Genomic DNA, 27,835 nt, shown 5'->3' with positions numbered 1-27,835 from the left:
AAGATGATAAGAGCTTTTTGGGGTTAAGGAGTTAGCACAGAGGAGCGGAGGCTTTTCAAAAACAGTGTTTTCTTTTCTGAACTGGTAAGAGTGATATGATGTCCTTCCTGGGACACCTCCTGTTCCACCTGATAAAAGCCAGCTTGTGCCCAGGGCAGTGGGAGAATGAATGAAGTCTGATCTCTGAGCAGCCATGGTAAGGCCAGTTTCCTTATGTATATCAAATGGAAAGAAATAGTAATGAGGGGTGATTAATTAGACCTAGTTGTCAGGAGAAATCTAGCACCCAAAATGTCTAGCAAAGCTCATTTTTGCACTGGTGTCCCACTCTGGAAGCTGTGTTATTTTGTGCCCAGTGTGGTCCTGCACCTCTAGCAGCAGGTGTGTATGTAAAAGATCTCAAGCCACAATGGTGCTGCTAATTTTTCTTTTCATTGTCCTCATTGTAATATTTTACTGCATAAAAAGACCCCTATGTTTGGGTATTGCAATGAGTGCTGGTGCATCAGAGCTCTTGGGCTTTACTCTGTTAATTCTTGTCATTAAAAACATGGCTTTTTCTTGTCCTTTTTACTTTCCTTGTTTGTGAAGGAGGAAAGCAAATAAATACAGAGCCGATGGTTTAAGTCACTGTTGCCAGATGACATTCTATGGGAATGTGGACTTGCCAGTATGTAGATTGTAAATAGTTCTTTGATTTAATAAGGGTCTGTTAAGTACAGAGCAGAGCCTACAGTAGTGAGGGACTAGGAATGCTTCCAAAATGGGTGTGAGGGAAGAAATTGCCCTTTAGATGTCCCTCCTCTGGGTGCCTATCTTGCTATGAGAAATGGTACTCTGCCTCCCATAGCCTACTGAAAATTGTGAGCGTGTCTGGGGGTAACTGTTCAGAGTTGGTGCTACATGTTTTGCAAGATTGGACTACTCTGGCTTTATAATATTGAACAGATGTCATAAAAACCAGTGATGAGTGCCAACGTTTCTCGAACTGCAGCCTGAAGAATATCACAGAATACAGACTCTGAGAGGAAGATGCTGGCATGAACAGTGCAACCACCCATCAGGAGTCCTCTGAGTCCCAAGAAAATCAACTAAAATCCCTTTTAAGTATAAACCTCACCTTTTGAAAGAAGGTGACTGCAACTGGCAGTTGGGGAGGGGCAGTGCACACTCGAATATAGCTAAAGGCTATATTGAAATTTGGATGAGGGTTTTTTGCTGGCTTTGGAGTAGTAAATTGTGTTACACAAAATCTGCTAGGCTGTGGGAGCAAACCCGAATTGGAAAGAGCTCTCCTGAAGAGAGTGTGCTGGTGGTCTGACCTGCTTCTGTGGTGGAGGAGAGTAAGTACCAAGGCAAACTGTGTTTAAGAAGCTGGAGAGAAACATAATACCTAGTTTATGTGGTGCCTCTTTGGGATGTACAAAGAGGAATAATTGAAAATATATAATTGCTTCTTGTGAATTTGGAGTATAAAAACAGAACACAAAGAAAAATTAACAAATATTGACTGTATAAAGCAATACCTTTACATATTTTTAGATATGCAGGAGTTTAAAGAGAACTTAAGTATGATCCCATTTAAGCTATTTTTTATTAAAAACGTAAGAAAACAATTCTTTTCTGCTACTACTTTGTTAACAGGAAAATTGTATTTTATTTTCTTTTTATGTATGAGACAGATAAGGGTAAATTGGATAGAGGAAACATAAATAGTAAAACAGTGACTGTGTGTACTGGACTGTACTCAGATGCAAAAGAAACTAAGGGAAAGAGAAATGTCCCTTTCTTCTTTCCTCAGTTTCTCTTTTTACCACATCAACATTAGATATTTACAACACTAGGTGAAATCCATAGGGTGGTTGTTATTTTTAAGCTGACACTGTCCCCTTACAAATATGAAACATTCAGCATGTTAACCACTAGATGCACTAAATAGTTTCTAAAGATGCCCTAAACCAAAAAAAAAAAAAATCCACTTAACTCTTGTTTTAGTTTTCTTTTTGTAGTTTTGGGGACTGTGCTAAAATTTTGCTAGTATATCCTTAAACTTGCTATAGTCAAAATAAAGATCAAATGCATATTGAGATGTAGCCTAAGAGATCCTGCAGCTTGTAAATAAAAGGCTTTACCCTTCTTTTCACAAGACTTGCAGTTTCCTCAAGTCAGGGATTTCCTGTGGGGCACAGCTAACCCTGCTGCAAAGGAAGCTTGCTGCTTTCATTGACTCTTTGTTTCTGAAAAACTGGTATTCAGTGACATGCATGACCACAGAATGTGAGTTCTTCAGTCCTTCCTTGCTAAATGGAAAGACTGCCTCTGCTATGCTAATACAAGTGTAATAAGGAGATGTATGTAATTTTTTTTTTTTTTATATTCTATGCAAAGGCTCAGTCAACACAACTTTTTATGCTGTTGGATCTGTACATCCCCTTTGGTATGTTGCTTCCCAAGGTAAGAAATACAGACAGCCCTCGAGCTTCTCCAGGCATGGCCAGCCCATGGGCAGCACAGTGGATGGGGCAAGTGTCATGGACTTAGCCCCTGTCTCCAGTACATCCTGCTTTGCTTTACCTGCCTCAGTTTTAACTCATTTTCAACTGTTGTGGGCTGCACATTGCTTGTAAATCCATCAGGTGCTGATGATCATTCCAACCCTTTAAGTTATCGGTGGTTTTGTGGAAGCAAGTAGTCTTAATTCATGAAAATGAAGATCTGCGGCTTCCTAGTAAAGTATCCAGCTGAAACCAAACATATAGGTCTACGTTTGCTTGTGCCTTTACCTAGATAAGTGGCAAAGGTCTGCTTTGGTCATTATGCAGGGATTTTAGTCTGTAAAATTTATGTGGCTTCTCAGGCAGGGATCTTTACAGTCGTTTCACTTAACCAATTAAAGCTTTTTCAGTAATCATATCTGGGATTTTTGATTTTGGAAGTTTTCTGGAAGTTTTTTGTGTGGACTCAAAGGCCCATGCAAAAAATCAACCCTGTTTTCAGACTACAATGTGTTTCACCTCTGCAATTTGCAATTAAACACTTGGCCTACTTCTGACCTTATTGCTTCTAATTGGTAAGAATATATTTCCAGTGTTCCTTTTAAGATGATCTGCTGGTCTAATTAGCATTGATGTATTTGGCATGTATGCACATTTGTACCTCTTCATTAGAGCTAACAAATGTCAATAAAAGGCAGCTTAGTTTTAGGAAGAAAAAAAGCTGGGGGGGAAAGCTTTCTATAAAGTGCTGTAGTCTGTGATGAATTGGGTGTACCAGTGGAGAGTGGCAGAGGTGAAGCAGGCGGTCTGTTAAACAGGAAACGAGTGATTAACATTTTTTGTCCTACTGATCGTAATTATTCCCCCTTGCTGAAAAAAAAATAAACACCCCTTAGTCTCTCTTTGCTATAGCTATACTATAGCTGCAGAATGAAATTTTGAGCTATTAGTCATTCTGGCATTGTATGGATGAACTGCTACTTTATTACTCCAAATTTTGGGGCTTCTTCAGTTTAATAAACTTTGCCTATAATTGTGATTCATGTTTTCCTTGCAATAACCTGCTCTTGCTCTGCATTTGAGGACAGCTTTTCCTCAGACCGTTATGGCTGTGTGGTGCCTGTGTCCCTGCAGAGTTGCGTTCCTGGTCACTGCATTAGAGCCCACAGTGATTAACTGTGAAAGGGCTACCTGCCTGCCACGAATCACAGCAGCTTTCCTCAGGGCTTGCTGCACTACAGGTGATTCCAGTGCTTTTCATCCCTTTGATGAGCACACTGTAGCAGTGGTACGTGGTGCTCACCTTGGCTGCACTGTCATTCATTCGGTCTGGCAGTGGCATAATGCAGGTGTTCCCTCGCCTTCCGTGAACAAAATATGTAGGCTTTTGTGCATGCAATATTTTATGGGACTGGTTTGAAAGACTGATTATAAAAAAGATTATTTCCCTGACCTCTGCTGTTTTATTAATTGCAACCTTTACCAGCTCTTCTGTGATAGCACCTGGGTCTGCAGTTAGGTTACTCAGATTTTCACGAGTCCTCCTGCTTTGCTGGTTTTGCATTACTGATGTGATTGCACAGGCTTCTTGTGAAGGCCAGAGGTCTGAGAGTGCTTAAGGAGAGCAGAGAAGAAGCCCTAGTTTTAAGGGCATCCTGACTTTGAAACATTCCTCTTCAGTGAGGCCTCTCTGTTGGCCTCCTGTGTGTCCCTGGGAGATGCTTCTTCATCATGAGCTGTATATGTGCATATGCATATATATGTTTCATATTTGTGGAAAACAGAAATGTTTATTTACAAATATGGAACCCTTATATTTGTCAAACACTTGTTTTCCATCTGTTGGAATAGAAAGCTTGCAGCATCAGTTTTGTAAAGCAGTATTAGAATTTGTCTGGATCACCAAAAACAGCTATCCCAGCTATCTCTGAATTTTTTGATCTGATATTTGTTTCTTCCCTGATTTTCTACACTTCACAACTTTTAACATTGTGATAAATGAAGTTGATAAATGAAGCTATCATTTATCCTGATGGCTATTTGCCTTTTTTTTTTTTTTTTTGAAAACATTGTGGTAAAATGGATAGATTTTAGACGAACCTGCTGGCTGTCTTGGTTTCCCAGATGATTTTACCAGAGGGACGAAGATCCATTCAGCAAACTTCATTTAAAAGTCTCATGTTTTTCATGTACGTTTTTGTCTCTTTGTTTTTCCTAGCCAGTGTCACATAGTTTCTTCGGCTTTGAAATCCTAGTAAATGTCTATATATTTGATGTTGATGGTACATCGTGCCTGTATTGTGCTCATGGAAATAAATGTTGTTATAAAGCACAGTATTGGCACTGATAAAGGTGATAGTTAACCTGGCTGTGGCCCTCTGTGGCCTTGTGGTCTTGCTCTTGGAGGTATAGAAAACCTAAGAGTGGTTAAAAGTTTTGGTTGGGGTCATGATATGTGGAACAGTATCCAGGTGTGTGCAGGATGCAACCTGGAGGATGGCCAAGCACCTTCAGTGTTCAAAATTTTTTAGCATTTGACAGCTATGAGAAGGAAGCACAGGATAGTATAGATCTGTGAACCTGAATGCAGAATGTACAGGACTTAGATTAATGCCACTGATATAAGGCCACAGGAAGCCCCTCTGTGTTCAGGAGACGTGTATAGCAACCATATAGCAATAACATGCAGTCCATCCTGTTCTTGTACATTCGTGCATGGAAAAAGGGATGTATTGCTGAAATCTTGCCACATGGAACAGTTTATGGAAGTGTCTCCTCCGTGTTTGGAGGTGGTGTTTCATGGGTGGTGGTCTGGAGAAGACTCTCACTATGCCACCCCGTGTAATGGAAAGCACAGAGAAACAGTGCAAAGTCCCTCTAGGAAGAGAGAAGTATTTCTTCACTTTTTCCAGCTGATACTTCTTAACTGTTTAACAGTAAAGGAGAAAAAATGAAGTAAAAAAAAGCACCTCCCCAGGAACAAAGGACCCAAAAAAGCATGACCTGTTTGGGAGGAAATCCTGCCCTTCCACCTTCATGCAGCTGCAGGTGGCAAATTTCCAGCATCTTCTAAATATGACTCTGACGTGAGGCTAAGTGACATGGTTTTTGTCCATATTCTTATTGAACAACAGAGAAGGTTTCTGAGCTCTAATAAAAAAATACCACAACTGGGTGGCAAAATTAGCTGTTTCATTAGTGTTTGAGGCCTCTGACACTGCAGCCTGATGTGTGGTTGTGTTAGTGAACATCGTAGTGTCAGGAACCTTTTTGAGAGAGAAATGTGTGCTGTCTGTAGACCAAATGCTTATGACTGTCCAGCACTAGCTCTGAGGCAAATCCAAGCTCCAGGTGCAGCATTCGCATCTGAATTTTTTGTATTTCATAGTTATTAGGTAAGGCAAACAGGATTGCCTTACACCAGACTGTTGTACCAAAGGAAATTCTGGTAGGTCTGGAGTTAACAATGTTTTCTTTCCTCCTCGGCCTCTTGATCTAGCCCATGCAAACTTGGCAGCATGGTTGGAAACCACAGCAAAACGGGTGCAGGCAGTGTAGCTGTTGCAGGCAAACCTGCCTGTTTTGCCAGGCATGATCTAACTTAGCCTTGGATCGATGCCAGATGGTGCCACTTGCCCTGGATAGCCCCTGCTGCTGCTGTCCGGCTGTTAATGCTGAACGAGCTGTGAGCAAATGTGCTGGAGAACGTCCTGGCCTCTGCACACTTTCCTGGGAGTGTTAATGACTTCTTTTTAGAGTGGTGCTTGCCACTGAGGCTCCAAGAGGAGGATGATATGAACATCTGGACCTGCTGTAGAGTTCCTATACAAAGACCTGGAGAGACAGGTTGAATGTCTTCTCTAAGAGCATATGGAAATCCTGGGGTCTTCACTTCTCTGCTGCAAAACTTTTGCTTTGGTGTTGTTGCCACAAGGAGATTGTGCTGGTTCAGAATGCTGCTGTTAGCTGTCAGTAACAGGACATGCTACCACAGCTGCTCATGTGCCAGCCACCACTGATCACAGCAGACATGTCCCAACAGCAGTGATGTTGGCTGTATGACCTTTTCTCCTACCAGTCCTCAACCCTTTCTTTTCCTGTGCATGTTCCTATTGCAGGGTCCTCCCAACTATCAGATAAAATTAATAAATAAGAAGCTTCCCCTCTTCTGCAAAAGCAATCTTGAGTATTGTATTCCCTCAAAGTTTCTTTCCAACTTCCAAATCTGTTTCAGATACTGTTTGAAGAGATCTGAGAACTTCAGTCAATGTATTGTGCCTCAATCTGTATTTGCAGTCATTTCAGCTGATGGTAGAACAAGCTGGCAACTTGAGTAGAGCATCCCCTTGGATGAGTTGTAGAAAGCAGTGGACTCCTGGGATGTCTGAATGGAAACTTAGTGGGCAGTCATTAGACTGTAAATTTTAATGGAAATCCTTGACCTGTGTGTTACGGCAGCATTGTTGCTCCTATGGCCACCCAGTTTGTTACAACTGTATGTGCTTCCAGAGGCCAGCTCCTTCCTACCTTTGTTACTAGTTACTTGTGAATCTCCCTGAGATGCCGTGGCATGCTTTATTGCAATACTGTCAGCATATGCACCTTGATAGCAAATACACGTGTTTTTGTAAAGTGTATTGACTGTCACATCCATTCCTCACTCTCCCTTTTGGTGGCTGTCATGGCACTGTGGCTGCATAAATGCTGCCTGTGCCCATGGATGTATTAAGGCAGGAGAGACCATGAGTACTTCTAGGTGCTTTTACAAATTTGGGGTCTTGTAGCTCCCCAGACAGTCACAGATCCACAGTTAGGTCCTTCTTGGAGAGGTTTGCAGTGGGATTAAAGAGCTCTGCTTCTCTCTGCTTTTGGTGCTCCAAGGGCTGGGGTAGAAGAAAGACAGCCAGTGTTCCTGGTCTCACTTCAGTAAGTACAATTTTGTCAAGTTGAACAGAGCAACTGTGTCTTCAGTTGTTCAGTAAAACACCATTTTACTAAAAAAAAAATTAAATACCTCAACTTCAATTGGGATAGGGATATAATTTTTTTCAGCAATTAGTCAAGTTGAACTTAAGTTGTGTGTTTTGCTATTTATATCTTGGGTTTAAATGCAGTATAGGGTATCAGTGGAGCTGTTGGAGATCTTAGAAATACAGCTGAATGATATAAATATGTAGATTCAAAGGAATAATTTTCTTGGCTTCATGAATTTTATTAGCTGGGATGTGCTCTTCACATTGCACGTAGCTGATACTGGTTTTGCATATTTTGAGTCTTAAATCAGAAAGTAGCAATTAGCATATCCACAGTTCCTGGTCTGAATGCCGAAGTAAGTTTACTTATCTCAGAGGCAAAAACTCAATCCCAGGAAGCACTCCGCAGGTGGCAGCAGCCCTGCTGCCATCCTGACCCAGATTTTGATAAAATTCCAGTGCAGTTACGCGCAGTGCGATCTGTCATGAACTGCCACTGCGTGAAGACCTGCCTCAAAATGCAGATGCTTGCTTTTGGAGTCATTCAGGCCAGGTTTTGGGAGGCTTTGCTTCGAAGTCCAGGTGAAACCTGTGGCTGAAGGCATCTCTGCAGTGTGCTGGGGCTGGTGGTGCCGCTGCGTGCCCCAGCCACTGACAGCTGCGCCATTCCTCTGGCTGCCAAGATCCACTGCTGAAACTATACTTTTTTATCAGGTCATGTTTGCATCTGGCAAGGATTTGTAGACACAACATCATTAACAGCAGTGCATATTTTCACAAGATTTACCTCTTCAACACTTTTTCCAAGTTAGTAAATCATAGCTTCTTTAATGTCCTGCTGGCTGCGTGAAAAACAGGAATTTATGTAACAAGCTCTGGGCCGCAAACCTTTTCCTGTTAGGAAAATTTTTTTTCATTGCTGGCAGAGTTAGGAGACAGCTCTGTTACTCAAAGAGCGACCTCAAATGTCCTCGGTACAATAATACCAGATTATAACATTTTTGATGACTAAGGAATAGCAGTGATTCTTAAATATTTAACGCTTGTGTAGCAGAGAAGAGGGAGCTGGGCCTCATCATGGTGTTTTCCCTGACCAATGTTTTGTATGTTCGATATGCCTATTTTGATAGTAAACAGTGATCCTGAGCCAACTGAGTATGTTTACAAAATACAGTAAAAAAACGAACTGGCGCAGGAGGTCTTTTAATCAACAGCCATGCAGAGCAACTTTCTTGCGACATTTCTAGAGCTGGACTTGTGTCAGCCACAGATTCGGCTGTGGCCCTTGAGTGAAAACAACAGGCTGCACCAGGCCGGCCTCACGAGGCTTCTCAGCCAGCCCCTGGGGCTGTGGGCAAGTCCAAAGATGGATTTCCAGGCTTACCCTCTCTATGTGTTAGCTTCACCTGGTGCAAATAAAATTCCAAGGCCTTCCTTAGCACCCTGTTGCTAGATCAAAGATGGTATTTTGATAGTAGGAAATCAAAAGTGAAGAGATACAGTCCTGCTTTACAGTTTCTAGGAGAGTGGCTTCCTTTTGAAATTGAGTAAGGAAATACTCAAATCACAGAGTCAACACAGAATCATAGAATGCTTTGGGTTGAAAGACACCTTAAAGATCATCTAGTTCCAATCCTTTCTGCCGTGGGCAGGGACATGTTCCACTAGACCAGGTGGCTCCAAGCCCCATCCAGCTTGGCCTTGAATATTGCCAGGGATGAGGAATTGTTGATGGTGTTTGTTTAACTGGGATAACTTGTAAAGATGGTTCTTTGGAGGAGAGGTTGGAAAGGCTTCTGAGTTTAGGCCCATGGTTTGACTCATTGCTGTGCTGGTTGCACAGCCAGTGCCTTGAGGCCATGCTCTGCCATCTTCTGGTGTTAGGGAGTGTCTTGTGCCCCTGTTCGGGGTGCAGCTGCTGTTCTGGGGGCATAGTCTCAAGTCAGTAGCTCCTGTAAGGTGTTGCAGGACTGTAACACCTCTTGCTGCCCTCACCTTCTTGAAGGTCTCCTCTTATATCCCAGAGTAGCCATTTGTATTGAGCTCTGCAGCTGGCCAATGCTGCTTTGTCTTTTGGACTTTCCATGGTCCAAAACGTATCATGGCTCTTGCAGGGAGTTTGAGCCCGTTGTCTCTGGTTTAAGCCATGAGATGACTGCTTGCGCCTGGCATGCCTACTTACGATCTTTGCTCCTTTTCTTCTGTCTGTCAGATGTATAGGGAATGGGGAAAGACATGTGTTTTAGAAAGCAGATGTAGAGAAGTGAAGGTGGAGGAGGACATTTTTGAAGCTGCTGCTGTCACAGGCAGCACTCTGGGCTGGGAAATTCAGCAAGAGCAGCCAGAGACCAGAGCAGTGACTGTGTCCATCATCCTCTGTTTTACCTCACAAAGCATGCTCCATGAACTGTACCATCCTCATGGTTTGGTGCTGTAGTGGGTGTTGGATGTCAGGTTAAAAACTTGAGAGAAGATAGATGGGAGTTAAAAGATAGGAAGACAGGAAATAAAGAACAGTGCTTTTGTAGGTCAGGCTGCCATTTAGTGTTTTGAAATAACTGGTGTGCTGGCATTTGGGTGAAGATCAGCCTTACTCTAGTGCTTTCTAGGAACAATCTTTTAATTTTGGCTCCCCCAGAAGTTTCTTCAGACAAGTTGCTAAAAATTACTGTGAATGGAAGGCAGGTAGTGAATTACTGATTTCTCTGCCACCGAGGTTTAATTTCTGGTTTACACATTTATTTCATGTGTTGTTTTTGTGGTTCCCTCCTCCTTGTTCTGAATGAATTGGAATCCCAGCATAGACCGTGGTACTGTCTCACCCTTCTATTAACATCTATGGCTGCCTGTTGCAGCACTGTTTGAACATGTGGCCTTTTGTTAGCAATTGTGTCAAGATACAGGAAAACTTTTCTGTTGATACAATGTTTTTTACATGTGCTCAGCAGAAAATTATATGAAGAAAAATAGGTTTATCTACAGCTTGGTAATGCAAAGATTAGTCTCTTATTAACAGGTCAGCCTGTGGTCTTCCATTTTAAATTTTTTTTTATTCTTTGTCTGTATTTAAGAACAAAACATGAAACATTACTCATGGCTGAGGAATTAAAAAAAAAAAGCTCCAGTACCTCTGATCAGTCTTGGCACAAGGAATCTGGTGCCCTCAGGTACCTGAAGAGTCAATTTTGCATATTAAAATGTTGATTTTGAAAGAGAAAGAAAGATGATTTTAAGACTGAGGGTTTCATTACAATTTTGTCTATGCTGTTTACATTCCTTTGTCTTCTATGATTTCTTAGGCAATTTTTGTGTTTATTTATAAAAATTAGAACTTAATCCTCAACTGGTTTTCTGTATGTATTTTCTCATATAACACAAGTGATATAAACCTCACTAATGCTCAGTGGCAATAGTGACAGTTTGTGTGTCGCATGTCTGTAGGGTTTTGGGATGTGCAGGATGAGAATCCTTTGAAGACCATAGAACAGCATCTACCATACCTGAACTTTGCATAAAATAATAATAAAAAAAATCCGTAAATACAGTCAGGTTCACTCATTAGAGTGAAACTAATAATGAGGTCTTCAGGCATCTTCTTGATCTTCTGACTTATTTTGTCTCCTTTATGTGGAATTTTTATTTCAGAACAGTCTCTGCAGTTTTATTTAGCTTTTTATAATGTCAGATGTGATCGAGGCAGATGACAGACAAATTGGCCCGGCGACTCTTTGCAAGTTTGTTTTAGCCAGTTCAGAGCAGCGAGCTGATAAAAGATGTTTCCAGTCTGGCATGTTCTCTTATTTAATGATTACCTCTGTGTTTTCTAACAAAATGAGAGTATGCTTACAGAAACAGGTATTAGGTATGCCATAAAAGATGCATGTCTTCTCCATTTCTTACATGCTATTCTGTTTTTCAGAACTCAATCCGTCACAACCTGTCTCTGCACAGCAAGTTCATCAGAGTGCAGAATGAGGGAACGGGGAAGAGTTCCTGGTGGATGCTCAATCCTGAAGGGGGGAAGAGTGGCAAATCTCCTAGGAGGCGAGCAGCATCCATGGATAACAATAGCAAGTTTGCCAAAAGCAGAGGCAGAGCTGCCAAGAAAAAAGCAGCCCTTCAGTCTGGTCAAGAGGGAAGTGGTGACAGCCCGGGATCACAGTTCTCAAAGTGGCCTGCAAGTCCCAGCTCTCACAGTAATGATGACTTTGATAACTGGAGTACCTTTCGACCTAGAACGAGCTCTAATGCTAGCACAATTAGTGGAAGACTTTCTCCTATTTTGCCAGAGCAAGATGATCTTGGAGATGGGGATGTGCACTCCATGGTATACCCATCATCAGCCACCAAAATGACTTCTACTCTACCCAGCCTTTCAGAGATGAGTAATTCTGAGAACATGGAAAATCTTTTGGATAATCTCAATCTCTTGTCACCTAATACATCAATGACTGTGTCAACCCAGTCTTCATCTGCCACCCTGATGCAGCAAACACCAGGTTACTCATTTGCATCCTCGACCACAAGTATAGGTTCACCAAATCCTGACTACAGGAAATTCACTTATGCTCAAGCTAGCATGAACTCTTTGTCCCAGATTCCTATGCAGACTCTCCAAGACAGTAAATCAAGCTATGGATCGATGAGCCAATATAACTGTCCTGCGGGACTTCTGAAGGAGTTACTGACTTCTGATTCTCCGCCACACAACGATATCTTGGCATCAGTGGACACTGGTGTTTCCCAGGCTGGCGGCAGGGCGCTGGGCCAAAGTGTGCTGATGGTCGCCAACTCGGTGATGCCGAATTACGGCGGCCAGCCACCCCATAACAAAATGATGAACCCTAATGCCCGCCCTCACCAGGGACATAACCAGCCAGCACCTGCAGTCAATGGCCGTGCCTTGTCACACACAGTGAACACCATGTCACACACATCAGGGCTAAATCGCCTGTCAACAGTGAAGACTTCGCTACAAGTGCCTATGAGTCACCCAATGCAGATGAATGCCATGAATCCATATGCCCCTGTTAACAGTTGCAATGGCTACGGGAGGGTGGGCATTGTTTCCCTCCACCAGGAGAAGCTTCCCAGTGACTTAGATGACATGTTAATTGAACGGTTGGACTGTGACATGGAGTCGATTATCCGTAATGACCTTATGGATGGAGAAACGTTAGATTTTAACTTTGACAGTGTATTGCCTAACCAAAGTTTTCAGCACAGCGTAAAGACAACCACACACAGTTGGGTGTCAGGCTAGGATGTAGTAGGAGGTAAGCTGTGCTTTTTATAATAAATCTGCAAAACAACTAAAGGGAAAAGAAAGAAATGTCAAGATGCTTAAAATCTGGGAGTTATTCTGTGTTGGCATGTGAACTCCCTCAGTAACAGTCAGTCACTTTCCAGTCCTTTGTTAGTTTGAGAATCAGGTTTGCACTGGTGCATTAGGACTGTCAAGTATCGGCTTCTCTTACTTCATGTGGAGCACTAATGTTTTGTCATTGATGTTTTAAACAAAAAACTTGCTGGTTACTAGCCAGTAATGAATACATTTTTTTCCCCATTTAAGGTATCTTAAAGCTAGCTTGAGCATATTTTAATAGATTTATTCATCTGTTGTGAATGTTAATTTGTTCTTTTTGTTGTTTTTTCTTTCTTCCTAGGCTATGGTTAAATTCTCCAGACTTGTCTGACAGCAGGAGCTGAGAAAAGCAGTACAAAGATGTCCTTCACCTTTCTTTTTCATTTTCTTGACAAAGCTGTGCACATGCACTAACTTTTTTGGGGGTCTTTTTTTTTTTTTCTTTTTTTTTTCTTTTCTTTTTTCTTCCTTTTGTCAGAGTTGGCAGCAGAGAGTATTTTCCTGTACAGGATGTTTGCCCAAGGTTTGCAGGTTATGTGCTGCTGTAGATAAGAACTGTGCCATTGGAAATTTCATTACTCTGAAGTGCCAAATTCACTACACCATATAATCACAGCAAAGACTCTTACTTACATCATGTTGTGCTTTCAGTTTTGTACAGTATGATCTCTAGAAGAAGAATTGTTTTTTAAGACTATCTGTTTTGGTCCAAGAAAAGTTTATAAACTTTTGTAAGAATACTGTGATGATCTCATGCCCTAAGTAAGTTTAACCTTTGTTGATGTTACCTGTGTTTTGATGAATTGAGATAACTGTGGACTTGCCTTGCAGCAGTATGAACTGCATTATTTTACTCAAAATTGCCACACATTTCATATGAGAATAGAATAGCCTGTTAAATATGATCCTACGAAACTCACTGACTATTCAAAGCAAACAGTAGGTTAAATGCCATTTGATAAGTTACCTGTATTCGTGTAAATTTATGCAAGAATATATCTGGATTTCATTGTCAAATTAATCACTTTGTTGTTGGGCTTAAGATAATTTTTGGAATACTTTCCAAGCTATTTTTCTTATAATTAAAATCTACTTTTGTTACATAGGCAACTTTAAAAAAGAATAAATCTGAGATCTGGCAGCATTCATAACCTCCTCATTTTGTACAGTATTTTAACTGGATTAAGTACATGTTTTTATAAATTTCCCTAGCACTTGGAAGTGCTAATAAAGGAAAAGCTTAATAAGGATCTTGAATACAAAACATTTCTGTCCCTTTTTTTGTTGTGTGATGTACAAATATAGACAACTTTATGTTTAGAAATATTTAATCAGTTTTATATATGCATTTTTAGAAATGTCATCTGCTTCTATTATCATTTTAACTCTGACTACCATGAAGTGTTAAGTATTCATTGTTAAGATGCTTGTACAATGCTTCACATTTATATTTATTTCATGGAGGTCTCATAATGTTTGTGCACTCAGGAGCAGGACCTTTTGCGGAAAATTTGTAATTGTAGTAAAATTAATGATAAAATTGTCATTTGTCTTAATTAGCACTAGTTTTAGGGTTCATCAGTGTTTCTGTTGTAAAGCAGTAGATTTGAAGAGGCAAAAATGCTACTTTTGAGTGGGAGACTAAAACTTTGACCTTATTGCAGGACAAAATATTACTTTTTTTTTTCCAAAAGAAAGATAAAGTAAGTGGTGAAGTTATACAAATGCATGAGGTTTAGGGTAGGGGAGAGCATTAATAACAGAGATCTTGTTTCTGTGGAAAAACCTGCTCTTTTTTGGAGTAGGCATACTGACAGCAACCTGAGCATTTTCAGGAGTGGCTCTTGGAATAAATGATTTCTGATTTTTTTTGTAATTGCATGATGCAGTTTTCATGGATGTGTGAATAACAGGCCTCACCTGTCTTTTCACTGGTTGCTACACAACATTTGTGTTACAGAAATTCTTGGAGCTTTTTTACGCACTGACCGAATTAACAGCTTTTTTGCTAGAGCTGGCTGTTGTGAGGAAGGGGAGAAACAAGTATTTTTACACTGATTTTTCTTTTGTCTAAACAGCTCACAACTGCAAAATGTCTTAATTGAAACTCATCTTCCCTGTAGTGATGGCGTGTGGTGGAGAAGGAAACGGGATTTGCCAAGTAAATGAAGTTTAGTAACAAGCCATATATTTAATGATCCTGTTATGACTTTCCTAAGGCTCTGCAATGTATTTATTGATGTGCTAGCATTTAGCTCCCTGTTGGGCTTAAATCACTACTAATTACAGCTGGTCCTACTTTTTTAGATATGCTATTGTGGTTGTCAGGCAGTTCCAGAGGCGGATGTGATGCAGGATCTTCCCCAGCATGAAATTGGTCTTTGAACTTGTTCTGAGGAAAATCAAATGTTCTTAAGTGCCAAAGCCTCAATGAAGCCACCTGCTTTTACAGGCAAATATATCTAGTAGCATCTTCACCATCAAATATATAGTCTCTGAAACGTGATAGTAAATCCTGGCAGTGGAGCAAGTGGAGGGCTCATATAGGGGTTTCTGAAGATCATTCTGTCTGCTGCATGTGCAAAAATGTTTGCTCCCAAGTAGGCACTGATACACATAGGCCAAAGTAGTCATAAAATCCACCTCTGCATGCAAAGAAAGCAGTAATCAATGTTACACTCGATGGGGATGCAGCTGAACATGCTATATTTAACAATATACCTCCTGTTTATTATTTACTGCTACTGTATAACTTCCTGTAAACAGATATTTTATTCATTTCCTTTTATAACTATGAATAACATAAATGTAGCCTTTCCTTAATTACTACAGTCTGTAAAAAGCCCTTTTAATTATTACGAGAAAACGGTTGTAAGTAATCAGAGATTTGGGCTGCATGGTCAATTTGGCATTTTTGGGGATTTGGGGGTTTTTTTAATTTTGAGGTTTTTTGGGTTTTTTTTCAGTTGTTTGGGGGTTTTTTTTGTGTTTGGGGTTTTTTTGTGGTGCCATTCTAATGTTTTGCAATTTTAATTCTGGAATACTGTGAAATTGGTGAAGGAGCATGTTGTCTGCCTTGAAAACAAGCATTATGTGACCTCTAGTTATAAATCCTTTTTCAGTAAAAGTACCAAGTTTTTGGAGTAACTTAGTTTGTCAGAATTGTTGTAAATGATTGGTTTGTGAATTGTGCAGATGAACTTACCTATGCAGCCTTGTTTTTGACTTTTCTCTGGTTTGTACTGTTATTAAAAGTTTATTGTATTATAGAGCTGTTCAGATATTTTAAATATAAAGATGTATTGTTTCCATAATATAGCTATATGATATATGTTTAGGTAGTAGATGCATTAATTGGAAAGCTCTGCTTTGATAAACTGACAGTTTGCCTACACTTATAAGCAAAACCAATATTGCTTATTATTGGCTTAAGTCAACAGAGCATCCCTGAGAAGTTAAAATTGGACCAATTATAAAACAGTATAAAATTTGCACTTGTTAAACCACTGGATGTATGTTAGTATTTTTTTATTTTTTTACTGATTTGAAATTCCTATTTTCATTATGAAATTGCTAGGATTCTTAATTTATGACTGATTTTAAATAAGGTATTCTCATTATTATTATTATTATTGTTATTATTATTATTTTGGTAATCGTAATGTAAGATGCAGCATGGTTTATGCAAGCAAAAAAAGCAAATTATTCGACATGAAAACTGGCCTCTTTTTTGAAGGTGTTCCACAAACCAGCAATATCTGAGAGATTGGCATGTACATACTGCTAGTTCTATTTGCGAGTGGTGTGACAGCTCTTCAACGCTTCACTGCTCTGACTTAGTCACATTGCAAAATTAAAATTCATACGTGGATATTTTCAGAAAAAGTGCCTGATGTACTTCTACAGACACATGAGAACAATCCCTGACAGTTTGTTGTATAAAGCCATAAATGTATATAAATTATGTTAAAAAGGTTTTGTGTCCTTTCTTGTATACAGAGAATGAGATTTGTACCAGGATTCTACTTGTGATTAGTAATCCTTCTACTGAGATGTTGTTGTAATCACTTTCCTCACCGTGTAACCTTTTTAATGGTGATGATCCTGTTTGGACAATCCTGATGGCATTAGCAATTTTATACAGAAAAATACCTCATGGTACCAAGTCTTGCCTGGCGAGATGATAACATATTAATGAGCAAACACTAATTGCAGAATAGTTAACAAATTTTCCATTACTTGGTATAAAGGAATTTTTCTCTCTTGGCATTGCTTCTGGATTTGGAACTGTAGCAGGTACAGGAACCTAATAGGGCTGTGTTACCAGTGTTTAATCACAACCTAGTGTGCTAAAAGTAACTTGTTTACAAGTCTTTGAGACTAAACGCAAGAAGAATCCGTGCCTGACTCCCAGGGCTCACGAGACATCTTTGTGTAGAGATGTGTTGTTACTGGAAGCTGCACGAAGCAGCATCAGACCATGCTGCCAGTGCTTCAACAAGCGTAGTTCAGAGAAAATGACAAAAAGTCATGAAATCATTTCAGAATGGGTATTTGTAAGTATAAGCTCTTAATAAAATTGCTATGACATGAGATGGTAATTAGTGTATCAGAATGTTATGTAATACATTATTAAAGAATAATAAAAAAAAAAGGGGGATGTTAACATCCATCAAACCGCAGGAAAGAATTAGACTTTTAGTCCAAATTACTTGTTAGAACCTAGTGCTATTAAATGTGGGTGAGAGCGGGTCCAAGCCCTCTTGGCCCTCTTTCCCCTGTTTTTTGCCTCTGCCCCTCCTGAAGTCTGTACCTTTTCTCAGAGTAAGATTTTTCCTTGCTGAACATTTGCCAGCCTGCCTGGTACTGCTCCTTTTGCAGCCATGCTTTAGGCTGTGGCAATGGGAGCGCTGCTGATGTGAGCAGGGAGAGCAGGAATGTCTAATTTTTTTTTTTTTTTAATTTTTTTAAAAATTTAGATTGTGTTTCAAAACAGAGCTGGAAGAAAGGATGGGAGGCTGCCAAAGCAGACAGCCAATAACACCCACGCCACAGTTGTCTTATGAGGCCCAGATCCCTGCTTGCCTGCAGGTGGGGAGGGAGAGGGGTGGCAGAGAGCAGGCTCTAAATGAATTGCTGGCAAAAAAAATCCAGTTTGATCTTAAAGTGAGCAGAGGTAGACGTAAAGAACATGAAAGAACTAATTGCATGTAAAAATAGAAATATTTAAAGATAGCTAAAATATAATTTCTGCTTGTACTTTGCCGTTCCATCTTTATTTTAGGTTTGCCCTTTTTTCTTCAGTGTACGTTTTGGAAGGGTTTTTTGCATGTCAGGGGAAGCTGAGGATATCTTTCCTGACATTTTCAAAAGCCTGACTTCTGGAATGAGAGGGTTGTAAGATCCAAAGATACTCTATTTGGGTGTTCATGATGCTGTTTTTTGGAAAGGATGCACATCTACTTGGTACATGACTAGTTACTGCTGTCAGGAGAGATAGTCAAAGCTTGTCTCTTGGGAAGGGACTGGCTAGCAATTTATGCCAATCTGGCAACAAGGGATTTGAATCTGCTGATCAAGAAGGAAAACCTCAAAGCATCTTTGTGCTCTGAGTCAGTTGTACATCATTGTAATAAACATGTTTTTGTGCAGAAACATCAACTACTATGTCACCTCAGTTGATAATCCAGTTAAAACTACAAATGACATTAGGTCTTGCAGCCATTTACTGTGCAGCTGGCGTGCAAAGATGGGATCTGTGAAGATCCTTGGAAGGAATAACTTGCAGTGATCAGTGCCTGTGGTCATGCCCACTGCTGCAATTGCACGCAAATCCCTGTTCATTACCTGATTATATTTTGCTTGGGGTAATGTTCTGGCATGTGCCAAAATGACAGCTAGAATGAGGAGGCAGGGACAGCGCCCCATCTTATTTTATGTTCTTCTACTTGCTGTTGGACCCTGGGGCATGCAGAAATTTTGCATGTATTTTTTGCAAGTAAACTTCTTGTGGGGGTGTTTATTACTGAGATAATGGGAAAAGGGATGAGGGCTTTGTGCAGTACAACTGGAGGAGCATTGCAGGAAGCTACTGGTGGGTATAATAGGGCTGTGGAGGGAAGAATCAGACAATGAGCTCTTTCATAACTTGGAACATTTTGCATCCTTCCTGTCTGCTCATCTGCAGTTGCTCATACCATCCTTAAATGAAGAGGCTTTTCCAGGCAAGATGCGTTGAGTGTTGGTCTCTTCTCCTAAGTAACAAGAAAAAAAGAGGAAATGGCCTTATGTTGCCCCAGGAGAGATTTAGTTTGGATATTAGGAAAAATTTCTTCACCAAAAGGTTGTCAAGCATTGGAACAGGCTGTCCAGGGAAGTGGTTGAGTCACTATCCCTGGAGGTATGTAAAAGCCGTGTAGATGAGTTACTTAGGGACATGGTTTAGTGGTCGACTTGGCAGTGCTGAGTTAATGGTTGGGCTTGATGATCTTAAAGCTCTCTTCCAACCTAAATGATTCTATTGTTGTGTTTCTTTCTCAGTACCCTAGAGTGACACAACCTGAGCAGGCAGCAGCCCAGACCTTGCACAAGAGCCTTGCTGGGTTTCCAGGGAACTGTGTTTGGCAGGAATGTCTAAATTGTTTCTGAAACATTCTGTCAACATCAGTCAAGTCAGCAGAGTTCATGGAAAAGCCCATTCTGAAAGTGTATATGCATTGGAAAGAGTGGGTAGAGATGAGAAATTCTGGGATGGTGAAGCATGTTAAGTGGTTGCTTTAAAGGACGAAGAAGAGTGGATTTCTCTGGGGAAAGGGCTAATGTTGCAAATAAAAGAGGATTTCTTTTTGTTGAATTTTGAAGTTGTGTCCAGTAGCAACCACAGACAGGACAAAATCCTGGCCTGAGTTGTTGCTTCAGTTTTTTTGACCAGGTGAAAACAAGTGGTGAGCTGTGAAACCCTGTGAGTACTGGAGTTTCATTTCAGGAGTCCAAATAAGTTACCACTTCCTGCTCCTCCCTTTTGTCCTCCTTCCCCCCACCAACTTACAGCAGTTGAGTGTTCCTGTTTGGTTGGGTTTTTTTTATTCACCCTGCTCAGAGAAGTTGGACTAGGCAAGACTCTGTGTCCTTCTTTCATTCCCCACAGTGATGGCTGAGCTGTGCTAAGGAAGTTCTTTTCCTCCTCCTTTCTCAGCCCATAAAACAGATCTCTCAATTTAACACCCAAATGACCCCCAAAGCCAAAGTTCATTCCCAGGAGCCATCATCCATTCCTGGATGACTCCAGGAGCCCTTTGAGGTGGCAAGTTTTGTCTGCTTGTGGCTCTCCTACTGGGGGGCTTCTGAATTGAAAATAGCCTGGAGATGACAGGGGAGTCCCTAGGAAGGGGGCTTGTCTTGGAGCCATTCACTGTTTCACTGCTGGCCCTGTCTCACCCAGCCTCAGCATCCTGTAACCCTGTCACTGACCCTTGTTGGTCTGCAAGGTAAGGCTTTCACAAGAGGGCAAGAGGGCTTTCTGAGTAGGGTTTCCACGTCTTGTTCTGTTATGGGCAAACCCTTCTGGTATAAGCACATCTGTCTGGAAGATTATTTTCAGTATAAAATAAGAAATAGGGCACTCTTTCCTACAGACTCCTTGAGCAGCTGTCTCCATCTCCGTGGTCTTGGTGTGGTAGGTAGAGAAGGGCAAGAGCCTGCTGGTGACTGAGAAGAATGCCAGGCAGATGGGGCTAGTAGTGACTAATTATATTGAATATGCTGGACTCTAGCTGCTGGGGTCCTGCTGCTCAATTAGGTCCAGACGTATTAAGTTAAAAAAATGATGATGCTGGTCTTTGCAAGAGGTTTTCAGCATATTTTGTGACTAGCTGACAAGCCAGCAGATATGATTAAGTGTTGATAAATGTGGAATAGTGCACTGGGAGAAGGGGAAAGTGAGTCTAACACATATGGATCCATAGTGAACTGTGGATGAGGCGTGAGAAGGATCTTAAGAGTCATTGAAAGGATTTCTTGCAAGTCTCAGCTCACAATTAGCTATGGACAAAAAAACCTGCAGGAGAAATAATAGTAGGACTTGCACAGTCCATAGCAGAGATTAAATAGCAGAAAGAATGAGTGAGGGTGGGTATAGATGAGGTGATAGGGGTTTGTAAAACTGAGTGCTGTGGAGAAGGTGAATGGGAAGTGATTAATCAGTATTTCTTGTGACACAGTTGGAGACACCCAATGAAATGATCAGGCAGCAGGTTCAAAACAAACAAGAGGAAGTACTTCTTCACACAGTACATTATTAAAATTGGGAACTCATTACCATGGGATGTGGTGGAGGCCAAAAGTATAAATGGATTAAAAAAAAAGATTATACAGATTAATAGAAGATATGTCCATGAGTGGCTACTAAACATGATGGTCCGGATGCGGCCTCTAGCTCAGGAAGTCTCTAAATGGCCAGTTGCTGGAAGCTTGGAGCATGTACCAGGGAAGGGACTACTCAGTCTGTGGCCCATCCATTATGCTGTTTTCTCCTCTGCATCTGCTGCTGGCCACTATTAGTGACTGGATATTGTTGTAAGGTCAGATTTGATCTGATCTTACAAGGATTGTCTTCAGAGTCTTAATTGTTCTGGGAATAAGTACAGCCAGGAACAGATGCCTGACACCCTTTTGTGAGGAGGTTTCAAACATCCGCGAGTCCCTTTCCAATTCTCTGTCAGTGGTCATGGACATTGTGTTGGGTGTCTTGCTCGATACCTCTCACCGGGAGGCATCAACTGAGATTATGTTCTCAACATAATAATCTGTGATGTAATAAATGCAACATATCTAGTTAGATTTTTAAACTTTTAGGGCAGAAAAAATTGCACAGATATTTTCCAGAGGAAGGCATAGCAGGGGGAAACAAAATCTCTGTTCATCCCAAGCAGCTCTTCCCTAGCAACTCTATGGAGGCTGTTCTAAGGGCAGGGATAAGACTGTGTGTTTCAAATCCATCCTCTCTCCCACACCCATGACTAGAGCACTACTTTTTTTACTTTGTTGGCCAGTAAGGGGTTAAAGTCATCCATGTGGGCATTTGAAAGCCTTTCAAAGGTACTCAACAGTGATGCTGGACAGTGAGCCAAGCAGCACTGGTCTAGAAGTAGTCATGTGGCAGTGGCAGGAGGTTCTCCAGTGCTGATAGCCACAGTCAGCCAGGAGAGAAATGTGTGTGAAATGTGCAGTTTTGCTGCTTTTTAAAGATCTAAATGATGTAGAATGGAATTCCAGTGGAGGACAGAACAGCATTTTCTTGCCAGATCCATAGTTTGAGCTCTTTCCTATGGATGTTAAGAGAATGACACCAGACTTGTTAACTGACAGTGACTGATTAAGAAATGCTGAACTAAAGATGAAGGGAAGGTAAGTCTTACCCTGCCTGGAGCCAAACCAGCCCATTATAGGACTTCATGTGAAGAGACACTGAGTAGACATTGCAACTGAGTCTTGAATGCCAGCAGCTATAAATACTGTGTGAGAGTGAATTTATGCTGTAGCTCACCAGTCAACATGCAGGAAATCACAGACTTCACTCAAGTGTTGAAAATATAATGCTAATGGACTACCATATGCATTGCAAACGTAGCTTTCTTTCCTTAGATCTGTGTCCAAAGCTGCTTCCTCTGTGAAGCTTTGAAATGTGAAGTCTGATCAATGCTGACTGTTCTCAAAACATTCAAAAAGAATTTTTAAGAAAGCTGTCACCTCTGTATGTTCCTCTTCAAGACTGAGTGTTTATTTTCTCTAAATTTCCACTTTTAAAAGAAAAGGGAGATACCTAAACCTCCATTAAGGCAAACTGTAAGGTGTTTAAATTAACTTAATGTTTGGTACCTCAGCCGACTGAAATCTGGACTTTTTAATGTATTTCAAATTGAATAATACAGAACCATGCATTTTATAAAGCACTGTTAGGCTTTATTATCAAGCAGATCCATTCCCGTTTCCCTGTCTTTTCTCCCTCTTCCCTGTCTTTTCTCCCTCTTCCCTGTCTTTTCTCCCTCACCTTCTCCTTGGTGAAAGGTTTGGCAATGGTTTAGGGACACACAAATCATGGGTGCAATGTCAGCATCTGGGCATCCAGAGTTCCTTCCTGTTTGTATTGGCATCAGCTCTTATTTAGCAGCTCTTCTTTTGTGTGCTTTGATTAGCAGTGTTTGCAAGGTGTGGAGCACTTTCCAAACAGGATGAAAACAATCCTGTTTCTGAAGAAGCTTGTAACTGACAATTTGTAGTAAGCAAGAGTTTTGTATGACTGGTTCTGAAGGCTTCTATGTCTCTCCTAAAATTTTCCTAGTTTGTCCTGAGCCCTGTTTTGACTGCATTAGCCACTGGCAACGTTAAGATGTGTTGAGGTCATTATGAGAACTTCAGGAAGTTCTCTGCCGCCCACTCCAGAAGCTGCGCAGATACTCTGTGGCTGCAAATGCAAAGTGAAACATGTGAGCCTACTGCCGCCGAATAAAGTTAATTAGGAGGTGATGTGTGTCAACTACTTTTTTTGAATTTTTTTTTTTTTTTCCCCTCATATGCAATGATCTGCTGGTATTTACTCAGTCACTTACTGCAGCTTTGTGGAGGAGTTACGACTTCTTGCACCTTTGGTGGGGGGGGGTAAAGGGAACCCAGAACATAGCTGACCATGACAGCTCCTGTATTCACTGTTACTGTGCATCCTCGTAATTTGAGGAAGGCCTCATAATTCCATAATTTAAGAGGTAATTGCATACCAACATCACAGTTGCCTTTTGCGCATTAGTTAACTGAGTGATGATACAAAGCTGTTTCTGGCAGCCAAGGGGATAAAATCCAGCTGGCAGATCTGCTGGCGCAGGGTCTCAGTCAGCCCTGCACGCTCTGCGTTCCTGGGGCTGCTGTGCTAATTGCTGGAATGTGACTCCTACCCACTGCGCAAGGGGAGAGCACGAACCCTGGCCAGCCAAGGCTTGCCTATCCCATTGCCAAGCCCATGGCTGCCCCCAGCTCTGAAGGCTGCTGTGCTTTAGGTAAGTTGCTGCTGCTTCACAAGCACCTGTGAGCTGCCCACGGAGAGCCCTGAGCCCTCCCTGCTGATAGCTGCCTGTGGGGCTCACAGTGGCACTGGTATTATGGGGGTTTTTTAAGGGTTTGGTTTACCCACTTGGAAAATACTCATAAAAGGGAGGATGTAGGGAGGATGATCTCTGATTCTGTGTGTTCAGGTTCTTAGAGGCTTTAGTGGTGCAGACATAATAAATTGTGCTCAGCAGCTGCAAGAGCAACCTCTAACTCCAGTGGTACTGGAAACCATAGGAAGACAGCATCTGTGTTTACTAGGGGTGTTCTCTATCTGTTGAAAAGATGATCCAGTTCTCTAGGGGACTGTCATGTTTTTTACAGCAGTAGTGTTTTAAAAATTCCTAAGTGTGATTTCTTTTAAGGTCAAGATACGTTAACCATATTTGAAAATTATTTGCAAATTTCTCACTTGAGAAGGGATTCTGATATACCAATAGGAACATACTTAATGACATATTTTGACTTTTTTTTTCAAGGCAAAAGAAAAATATTGCTCTGATCAGTGAATTTAAATTTAAAAAATATAATCTCTATTCCTTCATGCTCTTTTAGCTTATTGAAAACTCTGAAACACATTTTATCTATACATTTGAACAAGGCACATCTTAGTCCCTAGGTTTGTGTGGAGAAATACTCAACTTGCTTTTAATATGACACAGTCCTAAAGAAATCAGATGTTGTAGAGCATAGATGTAAACATACTCCTTGACAGATGATGGAAACCAAGGATGGCTGGGCTTCTGGGTACCTGTTTTTTAGTACATTCCTATGGTCCTTGACTCTTTGAAGAGTTTTATACTCCTGCTTATCAGCATTGTATGTGGCAGAATGGGGTCCCACCTGACTGAATGTTGGAAAAAGCTTCTCCAGGAAGTCATTTCTGCTTTGCAGTCTCTATGGTCTTTGTTGTGAAAAGGGAAACAGGCTGGGAAAAGGGGAAACAAATAAATGGATGGAATAGCATACTGGCAATCAGTGTTACGATCCAAGCCTTTCATATTTGATTTTGATGGGTTTACTAAGAAATAAGCTAAGGGGAAGGAAAACCAAAAGGACATGAGTTGCAGAAAGGAAGGAAAGTAAATGAAAGGAGATTGGGAGAGGAGTGGTAAGGGCCAGGTAGAGAAAGAAATGGCAAAGGATAGACTCAGTTGCTGGTCAGTGCACAACAGAGAGACAGGGAGAGTTATCAGTCATTTGAACCAGTGGCTGGGCAAGAGGTACCTGGTCTGAGAGTCTCTATAGTGCAGAGAGCCAGCAAAAATTGCTGGGAGAGCATGTTCTCAGTCACACGTCCAGGCAAAGCAGTTTCCCGGCCCCTTTGTGCAATGTGACAGTGTGTGGTCTTTCTGCCAAGCTGATAAAGCCAAAGCAATGAGCTTGATTGAGGTATTCATAGCTAAATGAATAACTGTGTAATACTGTGGAGTGTATTTAAGGTCTTGTATAAAATGAATTGTCTGGACTACATATGGAGAGTATTTGGCCACCAGGCTGCTGGGAAACAGCTCCTTGAGGAGTCATCAATGGAATTTGTGTAGCTGATCAGGTGTGAACCATAAACGTGAGCACATTGTCAGTCACTGCGAGAGTCTGACATCAGGTAGAGACATTGTCTGTGCAAGCTTGGAACCAGTGGAATCGAAATGAGGTGGATGGCAATGGAGATGGAGGTTTTTCAGAACAAAAAGCAGTGTTCAAAAGACAAAATGTTTCCAGAATCCCTAGGGCTACAAGCAGGCATATACCCTGGGCTTTGTTTCTAAGACATCGAATCTGTTCTCAGTTTCTGCTGAATACATCTTTGCTTGCTATATCAGCTTCTAAATCTATCACCTATTTGTGTACAGGGTTGGGGTGGGGCAGATGAATTTGTGGTGTCTAGGTAGACAGTCTCAAGAAAATGGTGGGTGCATGCACACCTCAAAGACCTGTTGTCAAGGCTGGTTTTCTTTAGGGAAACTGGAAATGGGATTCATCTAGCCAAGGGCTGAGTTTTCGGAGAAGGCTGTTAGTTGTCTGCTAACCAGCAGTCACCTGCAAAAACAAACTGCTGAGACACACCTTTCAGCTCCAGCCAAACCCAACACTGTCTGTGGCTCCACATGTTAGTGACTACAGAGCCTCAGAGACTCTGGCTACTTGTCCTGACCCTTTTGCTGACCATGCAGGGGAGCTGTTCAGGAACCAGCCCAGGGAGCTGATTCAGCCAAAACATAACATGCCAGAAAAGAGGTCTTGGAAATGACAGAGTTAGCAGCTGTGGCTAAGAGACGGAGCTGTGCTAGGTCAGTTCCCTCCAAAGAAAGGCACAGGGAAACCCAGGCATTACTATCCAGCCTAAAAGGCAGATGTTGAGACCTACACCACTGACTGCCTGTGAACACAAGTGATAGAGAGCACTGGCCAAGCAAGAAAGTTTTCACTTTTGTGAAAGCCCTGAAGGATCATGCTTTAAATATTATTTCTTCCATGTCAGTTCAATATTTTTTCTCTGCAAAGCCAGGTCCATTTGATTTACAGAACTACAAACAATGCTTCTGCACTAGAAACTTTGGAATAATTTCATCTTTTTATCCTGTTGCCAACCTATTTCTTTTGAGAGTGACCTGGCTGCAGCTAAACAAATGCTGAAGACAAAACCTTAAAACTGGAACATGGTTGTGGATTTAGCAGCTTAAATTTTCCAACAAATGCAGTAAGGCATGTCTGACTTGGGGTCTAAACTTATTCCTGGCATGGAAAGTCCCCTGTGCTTCCTTTTTCAATTCTGGTCTGAGAGGTCTAGCCCCATTTATGATTCTAGCCACCACATTCCCATTTATTTGATAGAGTTCTTGACAATTGACATATCCTCTCTACCCACTCTCCCACCCTCTGGTAGCTCTGCTTCTCAGTTTAGGCCCCTACAGAAACTAGCAGAAACCAACATATGCCTAATTTTCAGTATAGAAAGATTTCTCGGAGGCCCTTTACTTTTAGACATGGATGGATCCGTGCAAAGTAAGGCTGTCTGTACCACAGACTGATGCTCTTTAGCTCCTCATAATAATTTTGAAGAAAAAAGTCTGTTTGGAGGAGAAGGTTGAGACTTTTTCCTTCTCCCATTACTTTCCTTTGGTTTTGGTCTGTGCAGTGTTGTTAGAATTTTTTGAGCCTGTGGTTGGTATACAGAGGATTTCACTGGCAGAGAGTTGGGCTTCTCCTTGTAATGGACAAGGGCTTCACAACCAGGTGTAGCAAGCTGCTGTTTCCAGTCCAACATCCTGTCCAAACTTTGGCTTTCATGGCTTTGTGATAAGGCATGAGCATGCCCATAACACATGATACTTGAAATAGGTCACAGTTGAGATATTTTGCTGTGTTTTTATTAAACTGGCTGATGTCCCCAGTTTGAACTGTCTGGTTCTAGCAATAAAACTCAGCAGCTGTGAAGACTATCAGGTGCTGAGGGACCTTTAAGCATAGGTTAAGCCTGATGTCTTTAAGGCTGAGATGTTCAGCTTTGGAGACTTAATGCTATAAAACTGCATTTGTTGGAAAATTTAAGCTGCTAAATCCAGAAATGTGTTCCAGTTTTAAGATCTCAGCTTCCAGCCATCTCACTTTTAACAGAAACGGGCTGGTAAAAAAAAAAAAAAAAAAAAAAAAATTACTCCAGAACTTCTATACCATGTCCCCAAACCTGTGGGGCTGCCTACCTATTTCACAGGAGATGTTAGGAGGTTAGTTAATGACAGCTTATAAATATTTTGAGTTTTTCAGAGGAAAATACATATGAATGCGTAAATGTTGTTTCTACAGAGGGTTGTGGAACAGGCAGCAGCAGAGGGTGTTTACTTAGGCCAGAGCTTCCCTGTCACCTCTGTGCACACCATAAAATGGAGGTCTGTATGTACAAG

The 27,835-nt window shown here is 41.2% G+C and overlaps 1 protein-coding gene across 1 annotated transcript in view; it reads left to right on the top strand.

Moving 5' to 3' along the window:
- The window catches only part of FOXO1 (forkhead box O1), a 59,324-nt gene extending 45,227 nt beyond the window's left edge, over positions 1–14,097 (top strand). Inside the window, exons 2-3 of the mRNA XM_082278002.1 lie at positions 11,388–12,744; positions 13,135–14,097. Of these exons, the coding sequence (XP_082134128.1) occupies positions 11,388–12,731 (1,344 nt within the window). The 3' untranslated portion in view covers positions 12,732–12,744; positions 13,135–14,097. The remainder of the gene's footprint in view (positions 1–11,387; positions 12,745–13,134) is intronic.
- Positions 14,098–27,835: the final 13,738 nt, after the last annotated feature.

Source organism: Coloeus monedula, assembly GCF_965178545.1.
Source record: "Coloeus monedula genome assembly, chromosome: 3".
Lineage (NCBI taxonomy): Eukaryota > Metazoa > Chordata > Aves > Passeriformes > Corvidae > Coloeus > Coloeus monedula.
This window is presented reverse-complemented; position numbering and strand designations above follow the sequence as displayed.